At 40.1% G+C, this 27,306-nt stretch overlaps 1 protein-coding gene across 1 annotated transcript; it reads right to left on the bottom strand.

Annotated features, from left to right (window-relative positions):
• Positions 1-6,163: 6,163 nt before the first annotated feature.
• Positions 6,164-26,352, bottom strand: slc17a6a (solute carrier family 17 member 6a). Its single transcript, XM_056245691.1, has 12 exons — positions 25,787-26,352; positions 24,124-24,379; positions 23,777-23,895; positions 22,878-22,992; positions 17,436-17,523; positions 17,270-17,356; positions 17,029-17,171; positions 15,239-15,388; positions 12,750-12,882; positions 12,541-12,651; positions 11,234-11,361; positions 6,164-6,819 (listed from the first exon to the last, which is right to left on the bottom strand). The coding sequence occupies exons 1-12, from the start codon at positions 25,870-25,872 to the stop codon at positions 6,472-6,474; spliced, it is 1,764 nt and encodes a 587-aa protein (XP_056101666.1). The 5' UTR covers positions 25,873-26,352; the 3' UTR covers positions 6,164-6,471.
• Positions 26,353-27,306: the final 954 nt, after the last annotated feature.

Raw genomic sequence — 27,306 nt, 5'->3', positions numbered from 1 at the left:
AGAATTTATTTACTTAGTTAAGTATACTTGTTACGGTTGGTGTAGGCAGAGGAAGACGAGGAGAACAGGATGTCCAAAGACAGACACTTTTACTAATAAATCAAAACAACAAACAGATACTGGCAGGCAGAAGGGCAAAGTATACACACTGGTAACATAGACAATAACCGACCAGGAGTGAGGGAGAACACTGGGTTTACATACACAGAGAACAGATTGGGGAACAAGGCACAGCTGGGGCAAATTAACTAGACACAGGTGAAGGAACTGAACAGAAACGAGGAGCGGGAAAACTGGAACACAGGACTAAACCAAATACACAATGAACGGGGGGAAACTCAGGACACACATGTAACATAACGCCCCCTCCAAAAAGGCGCGTCCTCGCGCCGTATAACTTCAATAGGGGTGGGGGGGCGGGCGCCCTGGAGGCTGACGAGGGCGTGGCCTACCCTGAGCAGGAAGCCTCCAGGGCGGAGCAGGCTGGTCAGGGGGCCATGGCGGAGTAGGAGACCACCCCTCGGGCGGTCCTGGCGGAGCAAGCTGGTCAGGGGGCCATGGCGGAGACGCCCCTTCAGGTGGCCAGGGTGGAGACGCCTCTTCCGGTGGCCAGGGCGGAGCAAGCTGGTCAGGGGGCCATGGCGGAGACGCACCATCAGGTGGCCTATATGCCCCCCCCAAAATTTTCTTGGGGAGAGTGCCAGGCTCAGGGACGTGCATCAGGTCAGGCTTGGGAGGGCTGGATGGAACCCGTAGAGAAGGCTCTGTAGGGCTGGCTTGAAGCTCAGACTCTGGCGGGCAGGCGACGGGCTCAGGCTCTGGCGGGCAGGCGACGGGCTCAGGCTCTGGCGGGCAGGCGACGGGCTCGGCAGGCGTGCGGGGAAGCTCTGGCTCGGCAGGCGTGCGGGGAAGCTCTGGCTCGGCAGGCGTGCGGGGAAGCTCTGGCTCGGCAGGCGTGCGGGGAAGCTCTGGCTCGGCAGGCGTGCGGGGAAGCTCTGGCTCGGCAGGCGTGCGGGGAAGCTCTGGCTCGGCAGGCGTGCGGGGAAGCTCTGGCTCGGCAGGCGTGCGGGGAAGCTCTGGCTCGGCAGGCGTGCGGGGAAGCTCTGGCTCGGCAGGCGTGCGGGGAAGCTCTGGCTCGGCAGGCGTGCGGGGAAGCTCTGGCTCGGCAGGCGTGCGGGGAAGCTCTGGCTCGGCAGGCGTGCGGGGAAGCTCTGGCTCGGCAGGCGTGCGGGGAAGCTCTGGCTCGGCAGGCGTGCGGGGAAGCTCTGGCTCGGCAGGCGTGCGGGGAAGCTCTGGCTCGGCAGGCGTGCGGGGAAGCTCTGGCTCGGCAGGCGTGCGGGGAAGCTCTGGCTCGGCAGGCGTGCGGGGAAGCTCTGGCTCGGCAGGCGTGCGGGGAAGCTCTGGCTCGGCAGGCGTGCGGGGAAGCTCTGGCTCGGCAGGCGTGCGGGGAAGCTCTGGCTCGGCAGGCGTGCGGGGAAGCTCTGGCTCGGCAGGCGTGCGGGGAAGCTCTAGGCTGGGTTCATGGGCTGTAGTTGATGTGTGTGCTGCCCACACACACAAAACAGCCACGGACACCACAATGAGCGCTGTGTCTTCCAGAGCAGACTCAAGTGCAGCATGAATGGGCTCCGGCGCAGGATCAGCGGGCTCCGGCGCAGGATCAGCGGGCTCTGGCTCGGATTGGCTGGACAGAACCAGCGGTGCAGGCTTGGCTGGGCTGGACGGAACCAGCGGCGAATAGGGCTTGGTGCTGGACGGAACTAGCAGCGAAGAGGGCTTGGTGCTGGACAGAACCAGCGGTGAAGAGGGCTTGGTGCTGGACAGAACCAGCGGTGAAGAGGGCCTGGTGCTGGATGGAACCAGCGGCGAAGAGGGCTTGGTGCTGGACGGAACCAGCGGCGAAGAGGGCTTGGTGCTGGACGGAACCAGCGGTGAAGAGGGCCTGGTGCTGGACGGAACCAGCGGTGAAGAGGGCTTGGTGCTGGACGGAACCAGCGGTGAAGAGGGCTTGGTGCTGGACGGAACCAGCGGTGTAGAGGGCCTGGTGCTGGATGGAACCAGCGGCGAAGGCTTGGCTGAACTGGACACCACCAACCCAGGATCGAAGAGAGGCCAGAGTGGAGAGTTGTGTCGGGACTCCTCTCGACCACCGCCTCCACTGCGGCCTCCACGGGTCCCACGGAACACAGCTTGGCGGGTTCCCACAAAGGCCTGCTTCCAGCTCTCCATCTTCCCTCTTTTCTTTACTTTTTGGTCGGTTATTCTGTTACGGTTGGTGTAGGCAGAGGAAGACGAGGAGAACAGGATGTCCAAAGACAGACACTTTTACTAATAAATCAAAACAACAAACAGATACTGGCAGGCAGAAGGGCAAAGTATACACACTGGTAACATAGACAATAACCGACCAGGAGTGAGGGAGAACACTGGGTTTACATACACAGAGAACAGATTGGGGAACAAGGCACAGCTGGGGCAAATTAACTAGACACAGGTGAAGGAACTGAACAGAAACGAGGAGCGGGAAAACTGGAACACAGGACTAAACCAAATACACAATGAACGGGGGGAAACTCAGGACACACATGTAACAATACTTTAATGCAATTTCTATTAAACATATGTCATTTATTTAACTATTTTTGTAATTGCACATTTGGAATATTTGAAATATATTAACTTTAAACATGGTAATATCGTTTAACACACTACAGAACTACAAGTACTTTTCATATGCTTAAATACGTTAGTCAACGCATCCACATAATTGCACTTTAAAGCATGACAAAAGATTATTAAAACAATGATTTAAAATACACTTTAAAATAAAACTAAAAAAAATATAATAATAAGTGCACTTTTTTAAAAGTATACTTCAGTGTGTTGAGAATCAATCATGAAAGTGTCCTCTCTTTAAGGACACTTAAGCGGTCTTTTATTTGATTAATATTATATACATTTATAAAAAGTCAAGTCAAGTCACCTTCATTTATATAGCGCTTTTAACAATATAGATTGTTTCTAACCAGCTTTACAGTGATAATAGGAAATTAAAGTAACTGAGATTGTTTTGGCTTAAATATACTTTTAAGATTTTAAGTGCACTGCAAATGCACATTCAGAACAATTAAGCACACTTGTTTTTCACAAGGGCTGTGATACATCATCCTCACTGAAATCAATGCAGTGAACTGGCTTGAACTCCAGGCGCTGAAGAACTTTAACAACACATCATAAAAAGGTGAGATCCACTGAACTTTATCAAGCTGATGTTTGTAAAAGAGAAACTTAGTTACAGAAAAGTCTGTAAAATCAAAGAGAGACACAACAAATCAATGCCCAGGATGATTTTAATGACTATATCATGCAAAAATAATCATCATACTCTATAAAGAACATCAACTCTTATCTTTTCAAAACCAGAAAATTGCCTTTAAATTTTGGTCCACCGATCACAAAAATCAAAGGAAAGACATCATAATGTCTTCATTTGAATAATTGTATATAAAAATCACACTTAGTTCATACAGTTTAACACTTTTTGACATCAACAAATCGCTCTGTTTGACACAACAACAGAATTTAACAATCACTTGTGCACTTCAGTCTCAGGCAAGAGGCCATGAAAAGAGCTTTAGGTTTGTGATATAGTTATCACACAATACACAAATCTAGAAAACATTTAGCTGAGTTTCAGAACAACTTAAAGCATGGCTCAGATTCCAACCTCTGAAAATGTCCACGTATCTTCTAATCAGAACAAACATAAGCGGGTTCTGACGTTTCGATAAGACTTTCGCAACCATTCCAATGACTCTGTAAACTAGACACAATCCAGATTTGTTGATGGTGAGTATTACAAGATTGCTGATGTTATTAGTAAATTATTGCAGTACATGTTCCTAATAGTTGTGTTTGTTTATTAATTTATTATTATTTTTTGATCAAGAAGGAACAGTGTAAGACTTTGACACATTACTGCTGGTTAACAACACACTGGTTTGTGTCATGAATGGAGCATCAGAGTGAATCTTACAAAACATGTGCAAGTTACATTTCATTTTTCAAAGAAAATGAAGCCTTTAGGACTATAAGATTATTTTTTTATTATTACATTGACATGATTTTCATGAAAATAAGCACCACCCAGGTTTCTTATTTCTATAACAAATAATATTAATAATAAGACTATGAAATACTTTACTATTTAATTAAAAAAAGTATAATAATTTTTAATTTTTGAATTACTATAACTAGAATTTGGGGGAAATGTGCTTAATTGTCGTAATTGTCAAAAAACAGGTCCAATAAACTTTCTTGATTTTCTTAATGCAAAATATGTCTTTTTAAAGGGTAACTTTACCCAAAAATTTAAGTTATGTCATTAATTACTCACCCTCACTTTTGTTCATCTTCTGAACACAAATGAAGATCTTTTTGATGAAATCTGAGAGCTTTCTGTCCCTCCATTGACAGCTCTGCAACTACCACTTTGATGCATCAAAAAGTTCATAAAGAGATCGTAAAACTAATCCATATGAATTAGTGGTTTAGTCCAAATATTCTGAAGAGAATAGATCACTTTATATGATGAACAGATTGAATTTAGGCTTTTAATCACATTTAATCATCAACTCACACATCAGTTAAGTTAAAAAGAAGCTCAAACATGATTGCTTGACATGCAAGAACCAATGATGTTCATTCTGGTGTTACGCAGCACATTTGAGAAGAACCAATGAGGTTTGTTCTCACGTGTCAAGCACTTATGGTTGAACTTCTGTTTATATTCGCTGATGATTCGCTGATGTGATGTGTATAAAAGACTAAATTAAATCGGTTCATCATATAAAGCGATCAAGTCTCTTCCGAAAATTTGAACTGAACCACTTGATTCATACGGATTAGTTGTACTTTATGAAGCATCAAAGTGGTAGTTGCAGAGCTGTCAATGGAATCTCTCCGATTTTATTTGAATGATCTTCATTTGTGTTTCCAAGATGAACAAAAGTCTTATTTGGGACAGCATGAGGGTGAGCAATTAATGACCATTTATTATTTTTTAATAAATACTAACTAACTGAAATAGGTGAAATAAGACCTGTAGACTTGTTCCTGACTTTTCGTGAGATTCACTCAAGAACACATCACATCAGCTTTGCATGGCGACAGTTAAATACGTTAGATGATCACCTGGTCCTTTCGACCATACAAGGCTCTCAGTTGCATCACAATATACATCCCACATGAACCGCCTCGCTCTTATGACAGTTTATATGATAAATATGGCCCAATAAACAGTAAGCACAGATATCACTGACCCAGCTTCACAACAGTCTCACAGAAACAGTAAATCCATGTCAAAACACATACTTGAGATAGAAATGACTTATTTTTTTTCTTTTCAAATAACAACATGTCAGTGCATTCAAAGTATCAAAATGTCTGGTTTGTCATTATATGGTGGTTAAACATTTTATGATGAAACATTTTAAATGAAGACCAGCTTAATACCACTTAAAATACAGGACTGTATTGCCAAGCACACACTTGAATGTATCATTGATGTAAAGTAGCTGAACAAAATTTATACAAGATCGCACTTTAAAAATTTCTCAAGTGTACTTTAGGACGTTTCAAACATTTAAAGGTTTTTCAATATATTTCACACTTATTTTAATACACATGAGTATCAGATATAGCAGTTATATTTGCAAATTTGTGCCATTAGATTCTTTCTGCACCAAGCAGTTATAATGTCTATTTTTGCTCTACCTTCTAGGTTTATGTCCCAATTAAAGGGACCAGTTTATAACGTGTAATACAGTACATGAACATAATGATAAACAGCATTCTTTGTAGGTTTAAGTTATATAATATAGTTAAATAACCCAAATTTTGCATATTTTCTGTAAGGTCAATGGCAAGAGCTCTTTAAACCAGAGTAAACACTTGTTTCTTTTGAACAAAACTACATGTTAATCTAAACTACTCTACTGTACTCTGCTCTGATTGGTCCTGACCAATTAAACTTAAACTCAACTACTCATCTATTAAAGTTACAGACACAAAACTAAAACAAAACTAGTCTAAACCTGTAAAAAAAAAACAGCCAAGACCTGTGCTTTGATTACAGATGTCTGTGCTATTAAATATTCTTTTAAAAGAAACATTTACATTGTCTTTAAACTGATTTAGCCATATAAATCCTTTATATAATCCTAAATATGACATTTTATATCTAATTAGCTGTATATTCTCATTTATATATCTCAATCCATTATTCCTTCTTAAATATTTTCTTTAAATATTCAGATTGGATAAAGACTCTTTTTAAAAGATGTATCTGACTCCTACAGCTATGCTTGTTGAGTACTGTGTCTATAATCACTTATATCTCTCTTTATTTATTTTTTACTTTGTCTTATTTCAAAAGATTTGTTATGTTTTGACTCATTGGAAATGAAATATCTACGAGTACCCGTCTCCTCTATACGTCTGCTCGGCGTCCTCCTGGATGTATTCCTCGGATTTCTCCCAGCTTTTCGCCCATCCCCCATTCAGCTGTGTTGTGGCCCCATATGTTTTGGCGGGGCCTCCAAGACCGGCCTGGCCTCCAAAAGGAGCGCTGCTCAGCGTGATGTCACCGGTCTCCTCCGCCAACTCGTCTTCATCGATGAAGCCACACTTCTCCTCGCTGGTCTCCTCTGGATCTGCCCACGGCTGCTTCTCTCCGGACGCGAAAATCCCGTAGAACACGACACCACCGTAATGCACCAGTGAGGCGATCAGGAACACGTTCTGCCATTCCTCACGAGTCTGGTGGACAAGAAAGAGACAATTTAGGGCCGGATTTCATGACAGCTTGCACCAGCACAAACCCTCTTTTGGAGTTAAAAAACTACTGTCAGGATTTCCTAAAGACACGCAGTGTAAAATTAGCGCTGTAAAGTCGTGGACAGGGTTATTTTTGCGGCTGGGCTTATGCATTTGTAGGAGTTTCCCCTTCAGAATCAACATCTATGGGAGGAGCGTATTTAAATGAATCATGCAAGGTGATTTACTACTAATTTGCCCTGTTTAGTAAATCTGGCCCTTATAATGCAATCTTTGACTTTTTGTAATTCAGAAAACAACAATGCAATTTTTGTAAAAATGATGTAGTTCTATTTGGCTGTGTTTAGAGTTGAATGCTTGTCTGTTGATCACAAACTGCAACATTATGCAACAATAAACATGTTATGTTTTGTATGCTACATTATTGTCACTGTCATGATTCCTGTCTTGTGTTCCCCTTGTCTTGTGTGGACTTTTGTTATTTCCTGTTCTGTGGCAGGTCCTTTGTAGTTTTTTTATGTTGATTAGTCTCCCCAGCTGTATCTTGTTTCCTCATTATCTAGTTAAGTTGTTTGCCCCTGTGTATTTAAAGCCCTTGTGTTTCACTTTGTCAGATGGTGTACATGTAATGGTTGATTCTGTCTCGGTGATCCTCGTGGTTTTGTTCCGTTGTTTCTGTGTTATCTGTTTAGTGTATTACTTTATTAAAAACCCTGTGTTTAGATCCTCCCATTCTCCAGTTTTCGCCAGCACATTACAGAACAACTGACTGCAATTGGATCTGGCAGTAACAACCTGACCTAAGACGGCTTATGGCAGCATAGGCACCACTTTGTTTGATCCTGCCAACCTGCTCCTCTCCACGAGACAAGATGGCCGCCTGATTGAGGATAATGTGGAGGAATTTTTAGAATGCTCCTACATGGTACCTTGGAATGAGGGCACCTTAAAAACTGTTTTGGAGCGGGTTGGACTATCATCTTGTCCAACAGGTTCCAGCGGCTTCAACAACACTTGTTCCCTGCAGCAGTACCTCAGGAATGTCCTGAGGCTAAGTGGATCGTCCTACACAGTAGGTGAGGTGGAAGGAACCCTCGCCCCAACCTTCCCAACTGGAGCATTACTCTTCAGTCCTTCAGTCTCCAGTCTCTGTCCAGAGTTCAGTTAAGGCAGAGCCCTCTGCCAAGATGGCCACCACCGCCGCCACACCAGAGCCCTCTGTAAAGATGACCGCCCTTCCAGAGTCTCGTCCCATCATTGCCGCCCTCGTCCCATCATTGCCGCCCTTCCAGAGTCTCATCCCGTCATTGCCGCCCGTCCAGAGTCTCGTCCCATCATTGCCGCCCTTCCAGAGTCTCGTCCCGTCATTGCCGCCCTTCCAGAGTCTCGTCCCATCATTGCCGCCCTTCCAGAGTCTCGTCCCATCATTGCCGCCCTTCCAGAGTCTCGTCCCGTCATTGCCGCCCTTCCAGAGTCTCGTCCCGTCATTGCCGCCCTTCCAGAGTCTCGTCCCGTCATTGCCGCCCTTCCAGAGTCTCGTCCCGTCATGGCCGCCCTTCCAGAGTCTCGTCCCGTCATGGCCGCCCTTCCAGAGTCTCGTCCCATCATTGCCGCCCTTCCAGAGTCTCGTCCCATCATTGCCGCCCTTCCAGAGTCTCGTCCCGTCATTGCCGCCCTTCCAGAGTCTCGTCCCGTCATTGCCGCCCTTCCAGAGTCTCGTCCCGTCATTGCCGCCCTTCCAGAGTCTCGTCCCGTCATTGCCGCCCTTCCAGAGTCTCGTCCCGTCATTGCCGCCCTTCCAGAGTCTCGTCCCGTCATGGCCGCCCTTCCAGAGTCTCGTCCCGTCATTGCCGCCCTTCCAGAGTCTCGTCCCGTCATTGCCGCCCTTCCAGAGTCTCGTCCCGTCATTGCCGCCCTTCCAGAGTCTCGTCCCGTCATTGCCGCCCTTCCAGAGTCTCGTCCCGTCATTGCCGCCCTTCCAGAGTCTCGTCCCGTCATGGCCGCCCTTCCAGAGTCTCGTCCTGTCATGGCCGCCCTTCCAGAGTCTCGTCCCATCATTGCCGCCCTTCCAGAGTCTCGTCCCGTCATTGCCGCCCTTCCAGAGTCTCGTCCCGTCATTGCCGCCCTTCCAGAGTCTCGTCCCGTCATTGCCGCCCTTCCAGAGTCTCGTCCCGTCATTGCCGCCCTTCCAGAGTCTCGTCCCGTCATTGCCGCCCTTCCAGAGTCTCGTCCCGTCATGGCCGCCCTTCCAGAGTCTCGTCCTGTCATGGCCGCCCTTCCAGAGTCTCGTCCCGTCATTGCCGCCCTTCCAGAGTCTCGTCCCGTCATTGCCGCCCTTCCAGAGTCTCGTCCCGTCATTGCCGCCCTTCCAGAGTCTCGTCCCGTCATTGCCGCCCTTCCAGAGTCTCGTCCCGTCATTGCCGCCCTTCCAGAGTCTCGTCCCGTCATTGCCGCCCTTCCAGAGTCTCGTCCCGTCATTGCCGCCCTTCCAGAGTCTCGTCCCGTCATGGCCGCCCTTCCAGAGTCCTCGGACAAGATGGTCGCCGCTACGCCTGTGTCTCCGGACAAGCCTCCCTGGCCTGGCCTGGTTGCTTCTGTCTCCGTGATCCTCGTGGTTTTGTTCCTTAAGTTCTGTGTTATCGGTTTAATGTATTACTGTTTAAAAACCCTGCGTTTAGATCCTCCCATTCTCTGTAATAAAGGCCTTCTGAAGCGACGCGTTCGTGTAAGAAAAATATCCATATTTAAAACTTCATCAACCTGAATAACTAGCTTCCGGCAGACGACCGTATGTATCGATTCACGGTGGAAGACTAATTCTTGACCCGACGCATTGATGAATGCGGAAGCGCAGAGGATAGACCGAAACAAAACACCAAAACGAGAGTTTTTAAAGAGAGATGTCAGACTAGCTTGAGTTTGTTGCCCAGCCCTTTTTGTTTGAACCGCGAGAGGTGTCTAAACTTGCGCTACTCCTACGTCATACATGCGTCACTGGCTACTCTTGTGGTGCAAGTCGACTTGCGTAGTATGGGTACGGCTGTCTACCGGAAGCTAGTAGTTGATAAAGTTTTAAATATGGATATTTTTCTTACAAACACATCGCTTCAGTTCAGAAGGCCTTTATTAACCCTTTCACACGTAAGTTTAAAATATTCTAACTGACCCCCCACCGCCCCCCCCCCCCCCCCCACCCCCACCCCCAGAGTGAGTTTTTCATGGCGACCGTTATTTTAGAACGTTCCCCCTTAATGTTTCCATGGCGACGCATCATGCTTGTCATGTGATACACCGAAGCCACAATAACACTATATGATATATGTATCGCTTTTAAATATATTTTTTTCCTATTTTATTCAAAATATTCCCAAATTTGCTTACCATGTCAACAACTATCTGATATTCTGATTCTCAAATACTTATAAGTGAGTGTTTTGTCGTTTAAAACCTTTATAAATAATCTTGATCTATAACGTGAGATGGGCGCCGCCACGTTTGTTTGCGCCGCAGTTCAGAGAGTCCTGTCAGTCCGATTTACAGCATAATTCATCAGTTTCTCCCGAAATACATGTAAGAAAGTGTCCAGTGAACAGGGAAAAGAATAGAGTAAACTTTATAGTACTTGCACTGTATATCTGATATGCATAACACACATCTGCTAATTATATTTGAAAAATTATTGCTACTTCCATAGACATCAGTGTGTATTTTACAAACTCCAAATGTATTGTTTTACTAGTGCTTATGTGTATTTAAATGTCTGAAACCTAAATTAAACATTATGTGTTTGAAAACACTGCAAATAGTTGTGATATATGACAAGTGCTGAGCTCGTCCGTCTCTGGCTCCAGCCAACCCGCGAAAGCACAGTTTTTACATAACTAATTAATTACCTACATTTTTTTGCTAACTTATTCGGGTTTACAGTGTAAGGCATATTATTGAGAGATCTAGAGAACTGATATTTATATGCATTTTATGTAAGTACAACTGTGTACTGTCTGCTTTACTGTTATAAATATCATTGATTTATATTACAAGCTATCAGAATTTCATCTCACTTTTTGGCCATATAAATAACTGCACCAAATGCTCAGTTTGGGCCTTTTTTTTGTCCTCGAGTATAAGCTCCATATTCTTACTATATGAGCCATAAATGCCTGATGTATCAAATACGATACTCAACAAAAAACATATATGCAAACCTTTTGTTTATATAGGCCTATATATATATATACAAACAAATATATATATTTCCTAAAGGTTCAATGAACTGTTCCATAAAAATAAAAACAATTCTGACTATCATCTGTCAGGCTTTAAAGTGTTACTTATGATAACAAAAAAACATGATTAAATGAATAAAGAACATGTGAATAATTTCAGGATTTCTCACCTTATTTTTGGTCATAGCTCCAACAATGAGAGGGCAGACCATACCAGAAAGTGTGCCCACTCCATTAGAAATGCCCATCAGGATGCTGGCATACCTTGGCGCAATGTCCAAGTGGTTGACATTAAAACCTTAGAGAGGAGCCGGATTGAATAAAAGAAATTCAGAACTATTGGGAGACATTTATTTTATATATTTTTTAAATCAAAATGGGATTTCAAAACTTGCAATGATGTCTATAACCAGGGGTGCACATAACTTTTTCAGTGAGTTACTCAGGTGAGTACCAGGAGATGGTGTTTGGTACTCACCCCATATGTAGCCTGGTCTTAATAAGTGCAGTCCTCCTCAGTGTAGAAGCTGTCAATCATGATGTCACATTCCCGGTTTTATAGCATCAAATAACTAACTAAAGACCAAACTTATTTTAAAAAACGAACACTTAAATTTACATCAGTGTGAATAAAACTACCTAAAATGACAGAAAACATCTTTGGAAATAATTATTTTGAAGTGTAATTTGATTGTTTAGTTTCCATCGCGTTCATTAGACTTCATGGTGAGGATTTTGAACAACTCACTGTCAGCGGTATTTTGTAAGTCAAAAATAGTCGATCTCCGAATGCAACTTAACAGGGAGGAGAGTAAAGATGGAAAGCTCCTAAAGCTTAGTTCCATAAAAATTCACCGATAATTTGTTGTTTTGTCGTAAGTGAAAAACAATATTGACCTTGTATTTGAAAAAGGATCCTCATAAGAAACAATACTACAATTCAGAGTCAGTTCCTTCGCATTCGGAGATCGACTATTTTTGACTGACAAAATGCCGGTGTTACTGTTCCGGCGGACACAGCTACAGTGAATTGTTCAAAATCTTTCTTTTTAGTAAACTCTGTGTACACAAACAATGTTCTCAATGCTGGAGTTCATGTCCCCTGGTGATACTTTGAGCAAAGTTTCATGTTGTGTCGAGCCTTCTTAGTGTTTTAAAAATAGCGATTTTTGTTGCTATCATATACGTGCCCCTAGCTCTCCCATTCAAAAGGCAATTTGACCGAAAACGAAAATACGGTCAAACTTAAAAGTGGCGTTTCCATTCTAATTATGCTTTTAAACGAAAGTTTGCCTCGAGTAGATTAACAAAAAGACCCTAGGTTGCATTTTGGCGACAGTTACGCAAAGGCGCGTAGTAACAGAAGTGGCATTACTCATTCCTGATTTATGTCGCGCATGCGTACCTGCGTACCAGTTATGTGCACCCCTGTCTATAACATGTCAGTGTGTGACAACAGAATTATAAAGCGTCTCACCTGATATAGCAAATCCGCTAAAACCAACGGCTAGCACCAGGAATGAGATGGCCACACCTTTACTGTGAGAGAAACCCACCACTAACAGCAGCGTGGCCTCCATTCCAAACCCTGCAGTCACATGGTGGGTCAAAGGTCACACCAACAAATATTTTTTTATTCATTTCATAAAAGATACAAATAATGTAATCAAATATGGTCACTCTCACCTCCGCAGTTCATGATCTTCCTGACGGTGGTGGTGGATAAGATGTTTTTTCTCCGCAGGTAGTCAGCCAGTTGGCCGCCAATTGGCACTATGATGGTCATAACCAGGTGGGGTAAAGCAGAGAGCATACCGACCTGACAACAGCCAAAGAAAACATCACAATGAGGAAAACTGAAAAAAAATAACCATTTACAAGATATACTCGTTCCAAACCCATGTGATTCTGAGCCACACTTTTGGTGATTTTTATTATTTTTACGCACTTGTAAGTCTCCTCCGCTAAAGCTTTAAAGCTCATTTGGATTTCCCTTGTGAAAAAGAAGGGAAATGAACTTAATTGTATTGAATGTGCATGTGCACTTATAGTGTACTTCAAATATTAAATCTATTTGCATATTTTACGTATTTAAAAAAAAACCTGTACTTGCAGATATAAATGAAATAAAATGCCACTTAAGTGTACTTTAAGAGTACACTTTCATGACTATGTTTCTTAAAACACTTAAGTACACTTTGTACACAAAATTCACTTTGTAATAATGTCATTTTAAATCATTGTTTTAATAATCTTTTGTCATGCTTTAAAGAAATATACCTATTTAAATGTCTTGGCTAACATGTAAAATATTTTATTATAGTTTATTATATTGTACTTTATTATATTTATTATATTAACTGTAGTGTGCTATTTGATTTTTAAAGTTAAATATATGTACTAAATGTACAAATGTGTCACGATTAGTGTGTTGTACTTTTGTTTTCATGGACTTTTAAGCCTTGTTCAGTCCAAATCAGATTTTTTTTGGTGCATATCCGATAGCAAGTGTGAACGGCAAAAAAACAAAACATGAAATGCTATTTTTACAAATCCGTTTCAAGCTACATTATTTTGCGGTTTGAAATCCTGTTCAAATCGCATTTTTGGAAATCCGTTTTGGAAATCCGGATTTCACGTGGTTTATGTATCTTTCTCACGCCAAGCAAAACATAAACATCAGACGTTGGGCGGAGATTAAATTAGTAACATTGTGACTTCATAAGATTTCAGAAAAAACGCGTTGTAGTCCAAATGAGTCGTTTGTTGTAGTTCTTGATTCTGTTAAATAAAATATCACAATTTGGAGTGGACGTTGAGATTTGTAATCTTGCAGATCTTTTTTATGCTCAAACAGAACATTATATTACACACTAACTAAAGTTGAAAAAGTGAACAAGCACAATAGGACCCCCTTAAGTCCCTCAGTTCATTGTCTGGTTTCGTTGTGTTTGCAGCCTTTTGAAGATCTGTTTTGCTTTATTTAATAAACCACGCTGCTATTTTATCTTCATCTATATTGGATACTAAAAACATTGCAAAATGTGTAATTACAAATATATTTAATACACAACATACACGTTTCAATAGAAATTACGTATATTTTAGTTTACGATAAATGCTTGTCAGTACATTCGGCAGTACACTTTAAACATATTTCAAAGACAATTAAGAAATTACATTAATATGTACATAAATCCTAATAAAAGTGGGTCAAAAAGCACTCTTAATTTCAGCTAATATCATTTAATATGAATTTACACTATAATACATTTTCATTTTATTCTGAATGACATGCAATTAAGTGTCCAAAAACATCCAGTTCACATTTAAGTACTGTATATTCTTTTAAAGTAGATTATTTCCATAATACCCTTTTTAAAAGTATGCTAAAAGGGTTGCACAGATTAAAAGTGCATGTATAATGACCAGTCATAGTAAGTTTGAGACATTTTAGAGCTTATTTGCACATATTACTCACACAAATTCAGGGTATGGCTTAAAACGTAGTTTTAAGTCATTTAGACAACTTGTAAGATACTTGCATAACAACTGCTGCGATATTATGCAAATGTTCTAGTTTTCCACAGAAGAACAAAGTCATACGGGTTTAGATGTTTTGGGTGAACGGGAGTGAACAGTGTCTGGCTGAGAAACACTGTGAAAACACTGAAAGCCTCTACAATACAGTATAGCATCCCAAATAACCAAATGTGTGGCTTAAAAAATATCACTAAAATGGAAATCCTGAACAAGCCCTGGCTGATAAAACCCCAAAACAACTTGTAAGTCCAATCTCCCATACTGCACCTATGAGACAGTTTGACCAGCAGAATTAAAGCAGTGGTTCAATTACTCCTGTCAGGCTTGCAGGATTTATATCACTCTCTCAGCTCAGGAGCCGAAGATCAATAACAATGTCAGCTTTCATTTATGTACGCCACTATGAACACACATTTCTGAATGCCCAACATCTCAAATACAATCCAATACGGCGACTCAGTGAATGAGGGGTCAGACACAACAGATAGTAATGATTCAAGCCTGGCCAGAAAGGATTGCATATGAGAAGAATTCATACATCAAATACACAAACACATGTGTAAGCCTTATACGAGCTGTCAAATATTGAGACTTGATTAATGCAAAAACATTTTCTCCCTAAATTTTCTCACCTTACTGATTTCAAAGCCAAACACTTCTTCAAAGTACGCCGGCTGACTGATGAGCAACAGATAGAAGGTCCAGCTCCGGCAGAAGTTGGCCACAATGATTGCATAGACCGGCATGGAGGTGAAGAACTTCCTCCAGGGTGTCTTGTATTTCTGTAGAAAAAAGAAACATATTAATAAATCTATAGAAGACCTGTAGCATGAAGATTTTAAGCAATCAAAACAGTTTAACATGCAGGATTTTTGAACTACAACTTTCTAGTCTCTCTATTTATGGATATTCAGAAGTTGAATGTATTCTGATGATAAAAAAAAAAAACATTTTGAAAGAAACAAATAAATACAATAAAAAAAGATTAAATGATAGTAGATTTTTACCAGTTTGTCACGTACTGTGGTGTTTTCAGTTTAATTTTCAACGACTTTAAGTCAATACACGACTAATCATGGAAAACGGAAAAACTTTGTATGAGTTTTGGCCGTTCATTTACATGACTACAATGTTTTGGGGGTCTGAAAACAAACTTAGAAAATGGGTTTCAAAGTGCACGTTTTTGAAACAATACCGGTTTTATCTCCGTTTAAACTACAAACACTTGATTTTGTGAAAATGGTGATGTCATACGCATGCGTATTACATGTTCACTCTATAGATGCGTAGTGTTTCTTTACAAAGTAACATCGCCAACTACTGGCCTGGCAACAGAATACAGCGGTTTTATTTCACTGATCCGTGTAAACGGGAATCGTTTTGACAACGTTGTTGTCTGTACATAAAACACGCAAAGGAAAAACTTTTTCGTTTTTAGTGCCTAGTTGCTGTGTAAATGTAGTGTAAACCCTTAGTTTGTCTTCATTATTTACTGTTTCCTTTCTGTTGTCATGGTTTCTAGCACGTTTATCATTGGTTGTCATGGTTACTTATTAATTCATTGATTTTACACACCTGTTCCTTGTTATGATCCTTAGTTAGTTGTGTATATACAGGTGAAACTCGAAAAATTAGAATATGGTGCAAAAGTTCATTTATTTCAGTAATTCAACTTAAAATGTGAAACTAATACATTATATAGACTCATTACATGCAAAGTGAGATATTTCAACCCTTTATTTGTTGTAATTTTGATGAGTATGGCTTACAGCTTATGAAAACCCCAAATTCAAAATTAGAATATTGTGAAAAAGGTTTTCATATCTGTAAGCCATAATCATCAAAATGATAACAAATAAAGGCTTGAAATATCTCACTTTGCATGTAATGAGTCTATATAATATATTAGTTTCACCTTTTAAGTTGAATTACTGAAATAAATGAACTTTTGCACCATATTCAAATTTTTCGAGTTTCACCTGTAATGCCCTCATTTTCATTTACTCATTATCGGGTGATGGATGTGCTTATGAACACTGTTTCTTTGATTCTTCGTGTTGGATTATTCTCTTTTGTTTTGTTTAATAAAGTTATGCTGTCATTTAGATCCGCTACACCTTGCCTCATCTTCTTCCTCAGCCTGAACGTTACACAGTTCCTGTATTTACTTATTTACACTTAACAGCATGTAATGGGTTTATATTCTCAAGCTGCACAACTGCCATTGACATGAAAAGGAATCTAAAAGATTCTCAAGCTCTCCAGGGCAAACGCTCTTAGAACACAGACAACTTGAGAAAAAAAAATAACATGATTTGCTTCAGCACTGCTATCTTACAGCTAATAGACATGGACTAATACCCAAATTTGATTTCATGGGATCTTCGGATTTCTCCAGGAGAAACCACACAAGAAAACGTACCTCAGACGGCCCAAGTAGATTGGCACTTTCTCCAATACTCTCCTCTATGTAAGTTCTCTCTTCATCTGTGATGGTGGGATGATCTGCTGGGCTCTCATATGAAACCAGAATCCAAAACATGTACCAGAAAATCCCAAAACACCCTGTAGCCCAATGGAGAGAAAATCATGGAGAACAAGTACACACAAAAAAGAACATTCTGTTATAATTTCAGAGTTCGCAGTCAAGACTATAAACCTACCATATATATAGAAGACAGAAGACCAGCCTGAGTACTGCACTAATATTCCTGCCAACGGCATGGCGATCACAGCACCCGCGTATGAACCTGAAACAGGGCGTTTGTAAAGGTTTTATTTGGGGTATTCTGTGTTGTGTATGCTTTTAAAAAGGCAAACTGTATTTACCACAAAAAGAGGTGGTTGCTAGGCGACTTCTCTCAAGGGGTGGAGCCCACTTGCTCCAAATTCCATGGCATGCTGGGTAGGTCACACCCTGGACACACACAATATTTTATATGTATTACAATAGTGTTATATATGTATACATAAAAATATACATATATACATAAAAGAAAGATTTTAAATATTTTCATTACGACATGGTCAATACAAATCTGCTGAAGTTCAAACTGAGCATCAGAATGGGGAAGAAAGGTGAATTAAGTGACTTTGAGCATGGTGCCAGACGGGCTGGTCTGAGTATTTAAACTGCTGATCTGCTGGGATTATCACAAAACTACTGAAACTATCCGAAACTATAAATATCCAGTGAGCGGCAGTTCTGTAGGCGGAATTGCCTTGTTGATGCCAGAGGTCAGAGGAGAATGGCCAGACGGGTTGAGCTGATAGAAAGGCAACAGTAACTCAAATAAACACTCGTCACAGCCGAGGTCTGCAGAAGAGCATCTCAGAACGAACAACACGTCCAACCTCGAAGCAGACGGGCTACAGCAGCAGAATACACTCCTGTCAGCCGAGAACTGAAACTGAGGCTACAACTCATACGCGTTCAACAAAATTGGACAATAGAATACTGCCCGTGTCGATTTCTTCTGCAACATTCAGACGGTAGGGGCAGAATTTGGCATAAGGCAACATGAAAGCGGCCATGGATCCATCCCGGTTCAGGCTGCTGGTGGTGTTACGGTGTGGAGGATATTTTCTTGGCACAATTTGGGCCTCTTAATACCCAGGGCCCATATCCCTAAAAATTCTGAGAATCCTCTCAGAGAGCTCCTAACTTAACCTAAAAATTCCTTGCCAGGAGTTTTAGCTTAGAAGTGATTCCAGAACATTTTCAGTGAACTCTGAGCAAGGAATGGATGGAAAATCCTATCTTAGTGAGGAGGTGTGGTTGACCCCGTTGCTAGGTATGAGTCATCATTTCAAAAGCCGTGATTGGTTGATCCTACAAGTTTGATGAAAATGAACTTTTGGTGATAATGAGCAAAGGATGTACCCTCAAATCAATAAATATAATTATACACTCTAATCTTATGCAGACTGTAATTGTAAATAATAGTTCACATTCAAGAAAATATCTGGAAAATGAATAGTAAGCTGTAGGGGTTATAGCCTAACATTAGAATCTAAAATATGTGAAAACTTAAGCTCATTACACCCTGTTCAAATAATGATTCGTGTCTTATATGCTCATATTAATATCTTAGCTGGCATATTTTGTATTTTCACTCCCATATGGACCCCATTGAAAACAAGATGGCCTATCTCAAGGGGCTGTCCTTAATGAAGTAGAAATTGCAACGTTACAACTCAGTGTGGTCTTAACGAGGGTAACACGGCTCAGCTTTTATCAATGTCTGTGATTGCTGGCTGGTCTATTTATGAAGGCTTGTTAACAAATATCCTACAACTCCTTGAACTCCTAAGCCACTAAAAGTCCTCTTCCCTGCTCTTAGCAGATCTCGCCTTAGGAGCCCTTTTAAGCGCTAGGAATCTTGAGGGATAGCTTTTATATTAACTGGGATTTTCGTGTCACTTTTAGGGGAAATTCTAAGAAAACGTCATGACTCTGAGAATTTTCTTAGAATTTGGCCGCTAGGAGCCACTTTTTGCACAAAAATTCTTTAGGGATATGGGCCCAGGTTTGGAGAAAATTACTTTTTAAAAGTAATGCATATTGCGTTACTCCCTTAAAAAGTAACTAATTGTGCTACTTAGTTACTTTTTAAGAAAAGTAATGTGTTATGTTACTTTAGCGTTACTTTTTCTCACCTGGGCTGGGCTTGTTTTGTTTTTATAACAAAAAGTTCTACTTTTGGGCCCTTTCACACCAAAATTTAAATAATAAAGCTGAAGGGAATGCAAATTCTCTCCTGTACAATAGAGGGCGCAGCTCAAACAAACCGCTCAGCTGTGCTGTTGTTCTGGATCGCAGAAGAATAGAATGCAGGAGAAGAAAGTTTAACACTTACTTCACCAATAAAAACTAAAAAATCGAAAGTCACATTTGCTTATGATTTAACGGAATCATCAAAAGTCAGAGGCAAGTAAATTGGTCAATAAAGTGAGATTAAATGCATACAAATATTTGTTTTATTTAACATATTTAATTATTGGAGAGGTTTGCATAATATTCTGATTTTGTATTTCACAAATCTTATTCATTTTGAGGAATACTGAATCTTTTTTTGTGCAAGTGAGATTTGTAAATACATACTCACATTTAGGCTAGAACTATACAATAACCATCATGTTTACACACAACGCCTCTGAACTTACGATTTTTCTCAACATGGCTACGAGAGAGCTAGTCAAAAAATGAGAAAACAAAGTAACTTGCATGCATTACTTATTTGAAAAGGTAACTTTTTAAGGATGTAAATTTGTAAATTTAAAATGTAAAAGTAATGCGTTACTTTACAAGTTACTTGAAAAAAGTAATCTGATTACGTAACTCGAGTTACTTGTAATGTGTTACTCTCAACCCTGTTAGTACCAATTAAGCATCGTTTATATATTTCTGTCAGGACCACTATCGTCAAATACGATTGACCATTAGCATATAGTTAGGATTGGCGGTATAGTTCTGTTCTGGGCAAGAACTCCCTGCGCATGTATAAAGCAGAGAGCAGGAGCACAGCGAAAACCCCCCTTAGGGTAAAGAACAGAACCAACATGAATGTATTGCAGATTTTGTTAATTAATTTTAATGTACAACATAATTAGAGAATTTTAGTCTGATTCAGGAGGAATCAGAATGCCAAATCCTGACTGGCGAGAGGATGATCTGGGGATAGAGGAGGGTAATGAGCTCCTGACTAACGTGACCTGCCAGAACTGACGCGCTTAATATATATGGAATAAAAATATTTAAAAGCTCTAGAACAAAAGTTCTTAGGAAATACCTTACAAGGGGTCATAAAAAACAGAGATAAATATAACCCTGACCAATGAACAGTAACGCATACAATCGCAATTCAAATAAGGATTAATGATCCGTGCATGCAGACTTGCGCAAACGCAAGCAGATCAGATCTGATCCACCACAAACACACTAATGCTGCCCATTAAATCTTCATTACTAGCTAATTGTCACAGAATCAGTCACTGATAGACACAAATTGCTGCAGCCAGCAAAGGAGAGCACATCCGCAGAGCTAATGTCAATACACACAACACAAGCTAGTGTGGTTACAATAACCTCAAATGGGTTTTAATTCATGTACAGTCAGCACTCGTCATATACTGAACAATAGTGTAGAATAGCAGGCGACCGGCGCACAGACAAAGCCAGCAAGCAGCTGCTAATACTCTTTTAGTGTTCATCTTTTGAGTTTTGTTTGAATAAGAGATGACATCATAAGTCAGTACTCTCCTTTTCAAGCGTTTCATAATTTGTTTATTCACTCCTGTGCTTTCGGTGTGTCTGCTGATACACTCTTAAAAATAAAGATTTCAAAAGGGAGGTTTTCGCAGTGATGCCATAGAAGAACTATATTTGGCTCCCCAAAGAACCTTTCAGTGAACAGTTCTTAACAGAACCATTTTTTTTTATTATTAGTGAAGAACATTTTCTTAATAATCTAAAGAACCGTTTTCCAGTGTAAAGAACTTTTTGTTCCAAGGATGTTAGAGGTTCTGCATGAAACCATCGGTGCCAATAAAGAACCTTTATAGAGACAGTGTTAAAATGCACATGGGACGTCCTATTACCTTTTTCAAGGAGGAAGATCAAGGAATTGCACTGGTTATAGAGGCAATACACAAATCCACCACACTACACAAACGTTTTCTCTAACCGTGTTCTGTGCGTTGGTGTAAAATACATGGTTCAAAACCATATTTTTGTGAATTCTATTCAGGTAAATTTCAATATTATTTTGAAATACAACATTTTTCTAAGTGAAAGTTCATCCTGAAAAGAAAAAAATATTGTTCACCTTAAAGACCCACTCCGATGAAAATAATGTTTTTCTAGGTGTTAACATGTTCTTGTGGCATTTTTCTTATGTTAGAGGACATATCTTGAGAAAAATAAGCTCAAAGTTGTATTTCTGAGTATTTCTACATTCAAATGGCTGTGAATCAGTAGCAGACGCTAAAATGCCGTTCAAAATAGACTGGAGTTGTGACGTAGTAACTCCACTGGGCGTGGCCACAAGCTTGTTAAAATTAATCGAAAGTGCCCCTCTCAAACAAATATCAATGATAATATTGTTTTCAATAAAACAAAATGCATTTGATTATAATTAACATGACAATGTGACAAAATTCACGTTTACTTGTATGTTTCTGTCGGTTTGAGCTGTCGTTGCCATGACTCGTTGCTATGGGTTGCGTCACTTGCGTGTCTTGCATCGGACTCGACTGAAGGGGTCAGTCTCCGTTTTCGAGGCCGAGGGTCAGTAATGTGGACGGCAGGAGCGCATAATCGTTGCAAAAGTTATGCGTTTTAAAACGAAAACGCACTGTACGGCTGGATAGCTCCAATATTGCTCTCAATTTTTGTTGCACCGGTAATGACAGGTTGGGGGTGTAAGCTAGCGGGAGAGACAGAGCTCTCAGCAACGGGCAGGGGGAGGGTCATCTCCGTGCCAACGGCTCCGCCCACAACGCAGAGGCGAATTGCTAATGAGCTGCTGCTGCTCTGCTGAAGCAAAGTCCCAGAAAACGGCACAGGTTTTGTGAGTTTGGCTAAAAATGGCATAATCATAATTTAAAGACCACTGGTAATGTTTACAAATAGCTCAAAATATGATCGGAGTGGGACTTTAATGACTTGATTTCTTCACATACAAAAGAGATATTTTGAAGATATGGGGTCCAAAATATTTCTTGAAGTTTCTTCTTTTGTGTTTCACATTTAAAAAAGGTAATGAGGAATGACATGTTACAAGCACTCCCTTAAGTTTTAAAACTTTGAGCTTTGTTCTAAGGAAATCCATGTTGAACTGTTAAAAATTTTATTGATATGCATATTCTTTATGATAGTCTTTACAAACGGAACCTTATTGTAAAGTGTTACTGATCACACAGACAAGGATAGTAATCGATTTTATTCACGTAAGTGTCGATTTTATGTTTATTTGAATTTAATGGCTATACTTTTTTTAAATTGTGCCTTTTACTGTAACATTCATCTGTGTAACGACTTGTCCCATTGACTTAAGTGCATTACTGTAAACACAATTTTAATTTGTTCTGAACTGAGAGATGAGTAGAAATTATTTCCAGTTTGTTTGTCCAATTAAACTTGACCCCAATAATATTTCAACATCTGGTTGCTATAGGGGGGCTGAACCTGTGTAAATGCTCTGGATAAAACATGTGTTAAATAATTAAACAGAGATTTGATAAGCATTGGATTAAAAGAAAGACTCTTACTTCCACCAGGCCCTGCAGGATCCTCACGAACATGACACAGCCGTAGTGCACTCGTGCAGCAGAGGGGATGAACATGTTGAGTGTGGACGTCAGCAGGATAGCAGCACCAAACACCCTGGAAACCACAGCGGACAGAAAAACAAGGTGATATCGGTCATTATTTGAAATCATGGGCAACAGTCAGACTGTATAACACCAGATCGGCAGTGACTGAAAGTGCAGATGCAAGAAACTGAGCAGGAAATACATGCCAGGACCCGATAGCTATAAGAACATTTACTCAGTTTTACCCGAAGGCATCAGTTGTCTAGTAGAGAAATCACTCTAACGCTCAAAGGCATGAGCATGTTTTATTAATTGTGCGTGGAATCTAATTTACACGAGCTGCAGCCATCGGTTTTAATGTGTGAAATCAAATTCATGTTAGTGAAATTGAAATCTCGAAATTCTAAAGCCAAGATGCAAGGACAATGAAATCAAAAATCGACATTTAACAGGTCCTCTCAGGCAGACTTGTTCCATATGCAGGCTCAAAATGCGCACTTGCTTACAATATTTAAAAAACGAAATCTACAAAATGATTATATAGCCTATTTAAACAGGTCCTATGTAAAAATATGAGTCTATATCAGTTAAAGGGGGTTATTTTGTGCCTCGGAAGCGCAGACACGTGATCATGTCTGCTGGTTAATGAGGTCTCCAGAGGAAAGCGTGTCTCTTCTGCATTCAGGGTTCATGGCAACCAAATAAAGCACAGACAGGGAAGGATAGGCCTTTCAACCTAATATAAACACCTATGTGAAATAAATCTCTAGGCTATTTGTAAATATATAAATTGATGATTAAATATTTGTCAAAATTAGGCCTACAACAGTTTTTAAATGCGTGTGGTGAGTTACCTGTTGGCAGCCAGTCGTGAGGATATATATCCACCTGGGATCTGTGTCACTATATAGCCCCAGAAAAACGAGCCGTGGATCATTCCCACCGTCTCCGGATCCCAGTTAAACTTAGCTTTCTTATATGGGGGAAAAAATGTATATAATAACGCACGGTTAATTCAGCTGTCATTTTATAAACATATGAAACACTGTAACTTCAAAAGCTTTCAGTGAAACATTTTTCATTAGTTTGTCCTCATAAAATGTAGATGTTTTTGAATCAGTGGAAGTGTTTCTTCACATGAGGATGCTCTGAGTGACAGGCACTCGAGGGAGGAGCATCACTCAGAGAGGTCCAGTCTCACCTCTGTGATTATGATCTTGCCGTCTCTGTGAATGGTGCTGTTGTTGACCATGCCGACGATCGCGACTCCGAGGTTACAGCGGATCCCGAACGAGATGCAGAAGCCGAGGCCGCTCATGATGGCGATGATGTAGCGGCGCGGGAGCCCGAAGCACGTGCAGTCGCACAGAGGCGCTTTCTTCTCTTTCATTTGCGCGGGACGCCCATCTTCCGTCAGCTCGATCACCTCACCCGTCTTTTGCTTCTTCTCCATCACCCTGGGAAGATACAGCATTGCTCACTTTCTACACACAAAAAAAAAAATCTACAATTTTGTGTGTTTGTGCGTGTGTGGAGTGTTCTGGGAACGTTAGTTTCTAATAAATAAATAAAAAAGCAAGGGAAAATAACCATTAGGCTAAACTACAACATTCGAATATTCTATCATCTCACAAAAACGTCACTGCAGGCTACTATAAAGTTCGTAACCCGAAACATTCCCGGGAAAAAACGTTATTCTAATAGACTGTACAAAATACATAACCCATCTCTGTTAAAAACAGATACACATTTTTTTTTTTTGTTAATTAAATTAATTTTGTTCCTCCAGTTTTCGGATACGATGTAATTGTTTGTTTATTTTATTTAATAATTAAATCCATCAACCATTCAGCAAAAGGACAGACAGAGTTATATATCTCTGTCTGATCACGATTTGGCAAACTGAGTTATTTGCACCGCATTGCAGCATTTTTATCTCTTAAGTTACATCCTTATAGAAATACATATCTACAGCTTTAAATGCAGACGTGACCATTTTTTTGCGTTTTTTTGCTTCTCAACACATTTTACGGCTGCTTCAACACTTAAATATAAGGGGGGAAAACATTCAAACAAACGAAATAGCCTACAAGAAATATCGTTCTATATAATGTTGTGGTAGCCTATTAGATTGACCGTTATCAGATCATCATAGTGAAGTTTTTTTTTTTTTTTTTTTTTGTGATGAAAACCATTCACCGATTCGTTCCGACTCTGAGCGTTTCATTACCACTGGCCTAAAATGAAATATGCAAAATACAAAAACGCTCTGAAAAATGTTTTCATCGCACTGCTTCCATACAATAGCCTACAAAGAATTTACACGATTTCGACAAAGTAAAACGGAAAAAGCTGTGATTCTATTCTGAAATTTAATTGTGGTTTAAGCTACTAAAATAAATAGACTAGCCTACATTTGTTTGTGTTTTTTAACGTTTAAAAAGAATGAATAATAATAATAATTTAATTAAAGGGACTTATAAGCTCGTCATGTCACGACTTTCTTTCATGAATTATTAATTGATTCCGGAGCGCTGTGGGCAGAGGAACGATCCTCGGAGGAATTCTTTCATCTCTAGATCTACACACGATCGAATCACGATCTTTAACGCGCACGGTCATTTCTGTCGTATTTTCTCCTAACGAAAAATGACGAAAAAAACGTGCCACACCACACATTGTTTAATCACTATAAATTATGCGTTATTTAGCCATTTTTATGTAGCTATGGGAGGGAAAATAGGCTATTTGAATTTATGTAGACATGAATATTGTACTTTGACATCGAGATAATAATCAAATATTTTTTGTAAACATCATTACGTTTTTCCTGTCTTCATTTTTTGAATGAAAGGGGCTGATACCTGTGCATGTGTCCCAGGGTTTTCCCGGCCAGATTCCTCAATCTCTCCTTACCAGGAGCCAAAACTCGTTCCTTCACCGTATCCATCTCCAAAAATAATATTCCACTCAATATGAATACGAAATTTTAATTTTAATTGGCTGTAAGATATTTCAGCATATTCCTTGAGTGTGGAAACCTGAGCAGTATTTTTTGACCCAGTAAAAAAAATAAAAATGCGTTTTTATTCCGTGTAGACGACTTACAAAACACCAAGATCAATCAATCAATCAATTAAAATCTTGTTTCACAGTCACTGAAATGTCCTTTGAAACTCCCTTTCCGACTTCTGTAATTCCTCGCTTTTCCATTTTGTCGATAGCCTATTTTTTTTATCACAAACGAGAATAATCCATCAGAATTCACCTTTGAAAAAGACAGAAGGAGAAAAATGACAAAGACAGAAGAAGAAAAATAAACGTGGAGCGGTGGAAGCCAGCAGTGGGTGCGGGAGCGCGTTCGGAACCGTGGACAGGGAAAGCGCGCGTCCGTCCAGCTGTGCATGAACCCGCAGACAGCGAGTGAGCTGCGCGCTCCACACCTGCGCGCTCCCCTCGTGCACTGCTAAAAAGAAATGTATTGACATCTAGCAATTAGCAAAGATCCATTGGCAAACATATGTATGAGTCATGTTATAGTATTATTATTGGATGCATTGAGTGGTTTTATCAGGTTTGGTTACACAAATGCAAACCTTCAAGTCATCAGTTTTGACTGGCATATGGGCTCTTGGGACGAGACAATTGAGTAGGTTATTGTTGGAGTCAGAATTATAATTATTTGCATTCATTTAGGAATATCCATGATAGATTATTCCAACAATACCAATAATAATTTAGGAAAACAGGGTTGGGCAGGAAAAAATAATTCGAGTAATGACCACAAGAGGGCGCTGGACTCTGTGTCGTTTTGTTTGCCCTGATCTGTTAAATTATTCATAAATACATATAAGCAGTGCAACTCATAATTTATTTATTTTTTTAAATCACGACTTTGTGTGAATAGCCACTCTTCTTTCATATTTTTTACAGTTAGGCTAATTAAAATTAAATTCATAATTTTGTGGGACATAGAAATGTGTAGGGACGCTAAAAAAATACATTGACCAACTTTTAAAAAAAAACACTGTAATTGGTTACAGACAATTTTTTTCGTTTTTCTCAAATAATATTTATGTTTTGGTTCAAAACTTCAATTTTGATTTTATATTATTCAAAAACACTATTTTCACAAAGACAAAAAAAAAAAAAACATTCATACAAAGTACAAAGATTATTTGGTAACACTTTTCAACAAGGTTAATTAGTTAGCCTAACATTAGTTAATGTATTAACTAACATGAACAATTTGTTACTGTATTTGTTAATCTTTGTTAATGTTAGTTAATAAAAATGCAGCTGTTCATTTTTTGTGCATGTAAGTTCACAGTGCATTAACTAATGTATTATTATTATTATATTAATTATTATAAAGTATTAGTAG

The sequence above is a fragment of the Rhinichthys klamathensis genome, unplaced genomic scaffold, assembly GCF_029890125.1.
Source record: "Rhinichthys klamathensis goyatoka isolate OS25496 unplaced genomic scaffold, OSU_Roscu_1.1 h1tg000033l_1, whole genome shotgun sequence".
Classification (NCBI taxonomy): Eukaryota; Metazoa; Chordata; class Actinopteri; order Cypriniformes; family Leuciscidae; genus Rhinichthys; species Rhinichthys klamathensis.
This window is presented reverse-complemented; position numbering and strand designations above follow the sequence as displayed.

Excerpts from the sequence above, each read along its gene's own strand:
- slc17a6a (XM_056245691.1), bottom strand. The coding sequence starts at position 25,872 with ATGGATACGGTGAAGGAACGAGTTTTGGCTCCTGGTAAGGAGAGATTG. Across the intron at positions 17,357-17,435 it reads AGCAACCACCTCTTTTTGTG|GTTCATACGCGGGTGCTGTG; the intron begins GTAAATACAGTT and ends GCCCTGTTTCAG. Across the intron at positions 17,172-17,269 it reads TTCTGTCTTCTATATATATG|GGTGTTTTGGGATTTTCTGG; the intron begins GTAGGTTTATAG and ends ATTGGGCTACAG.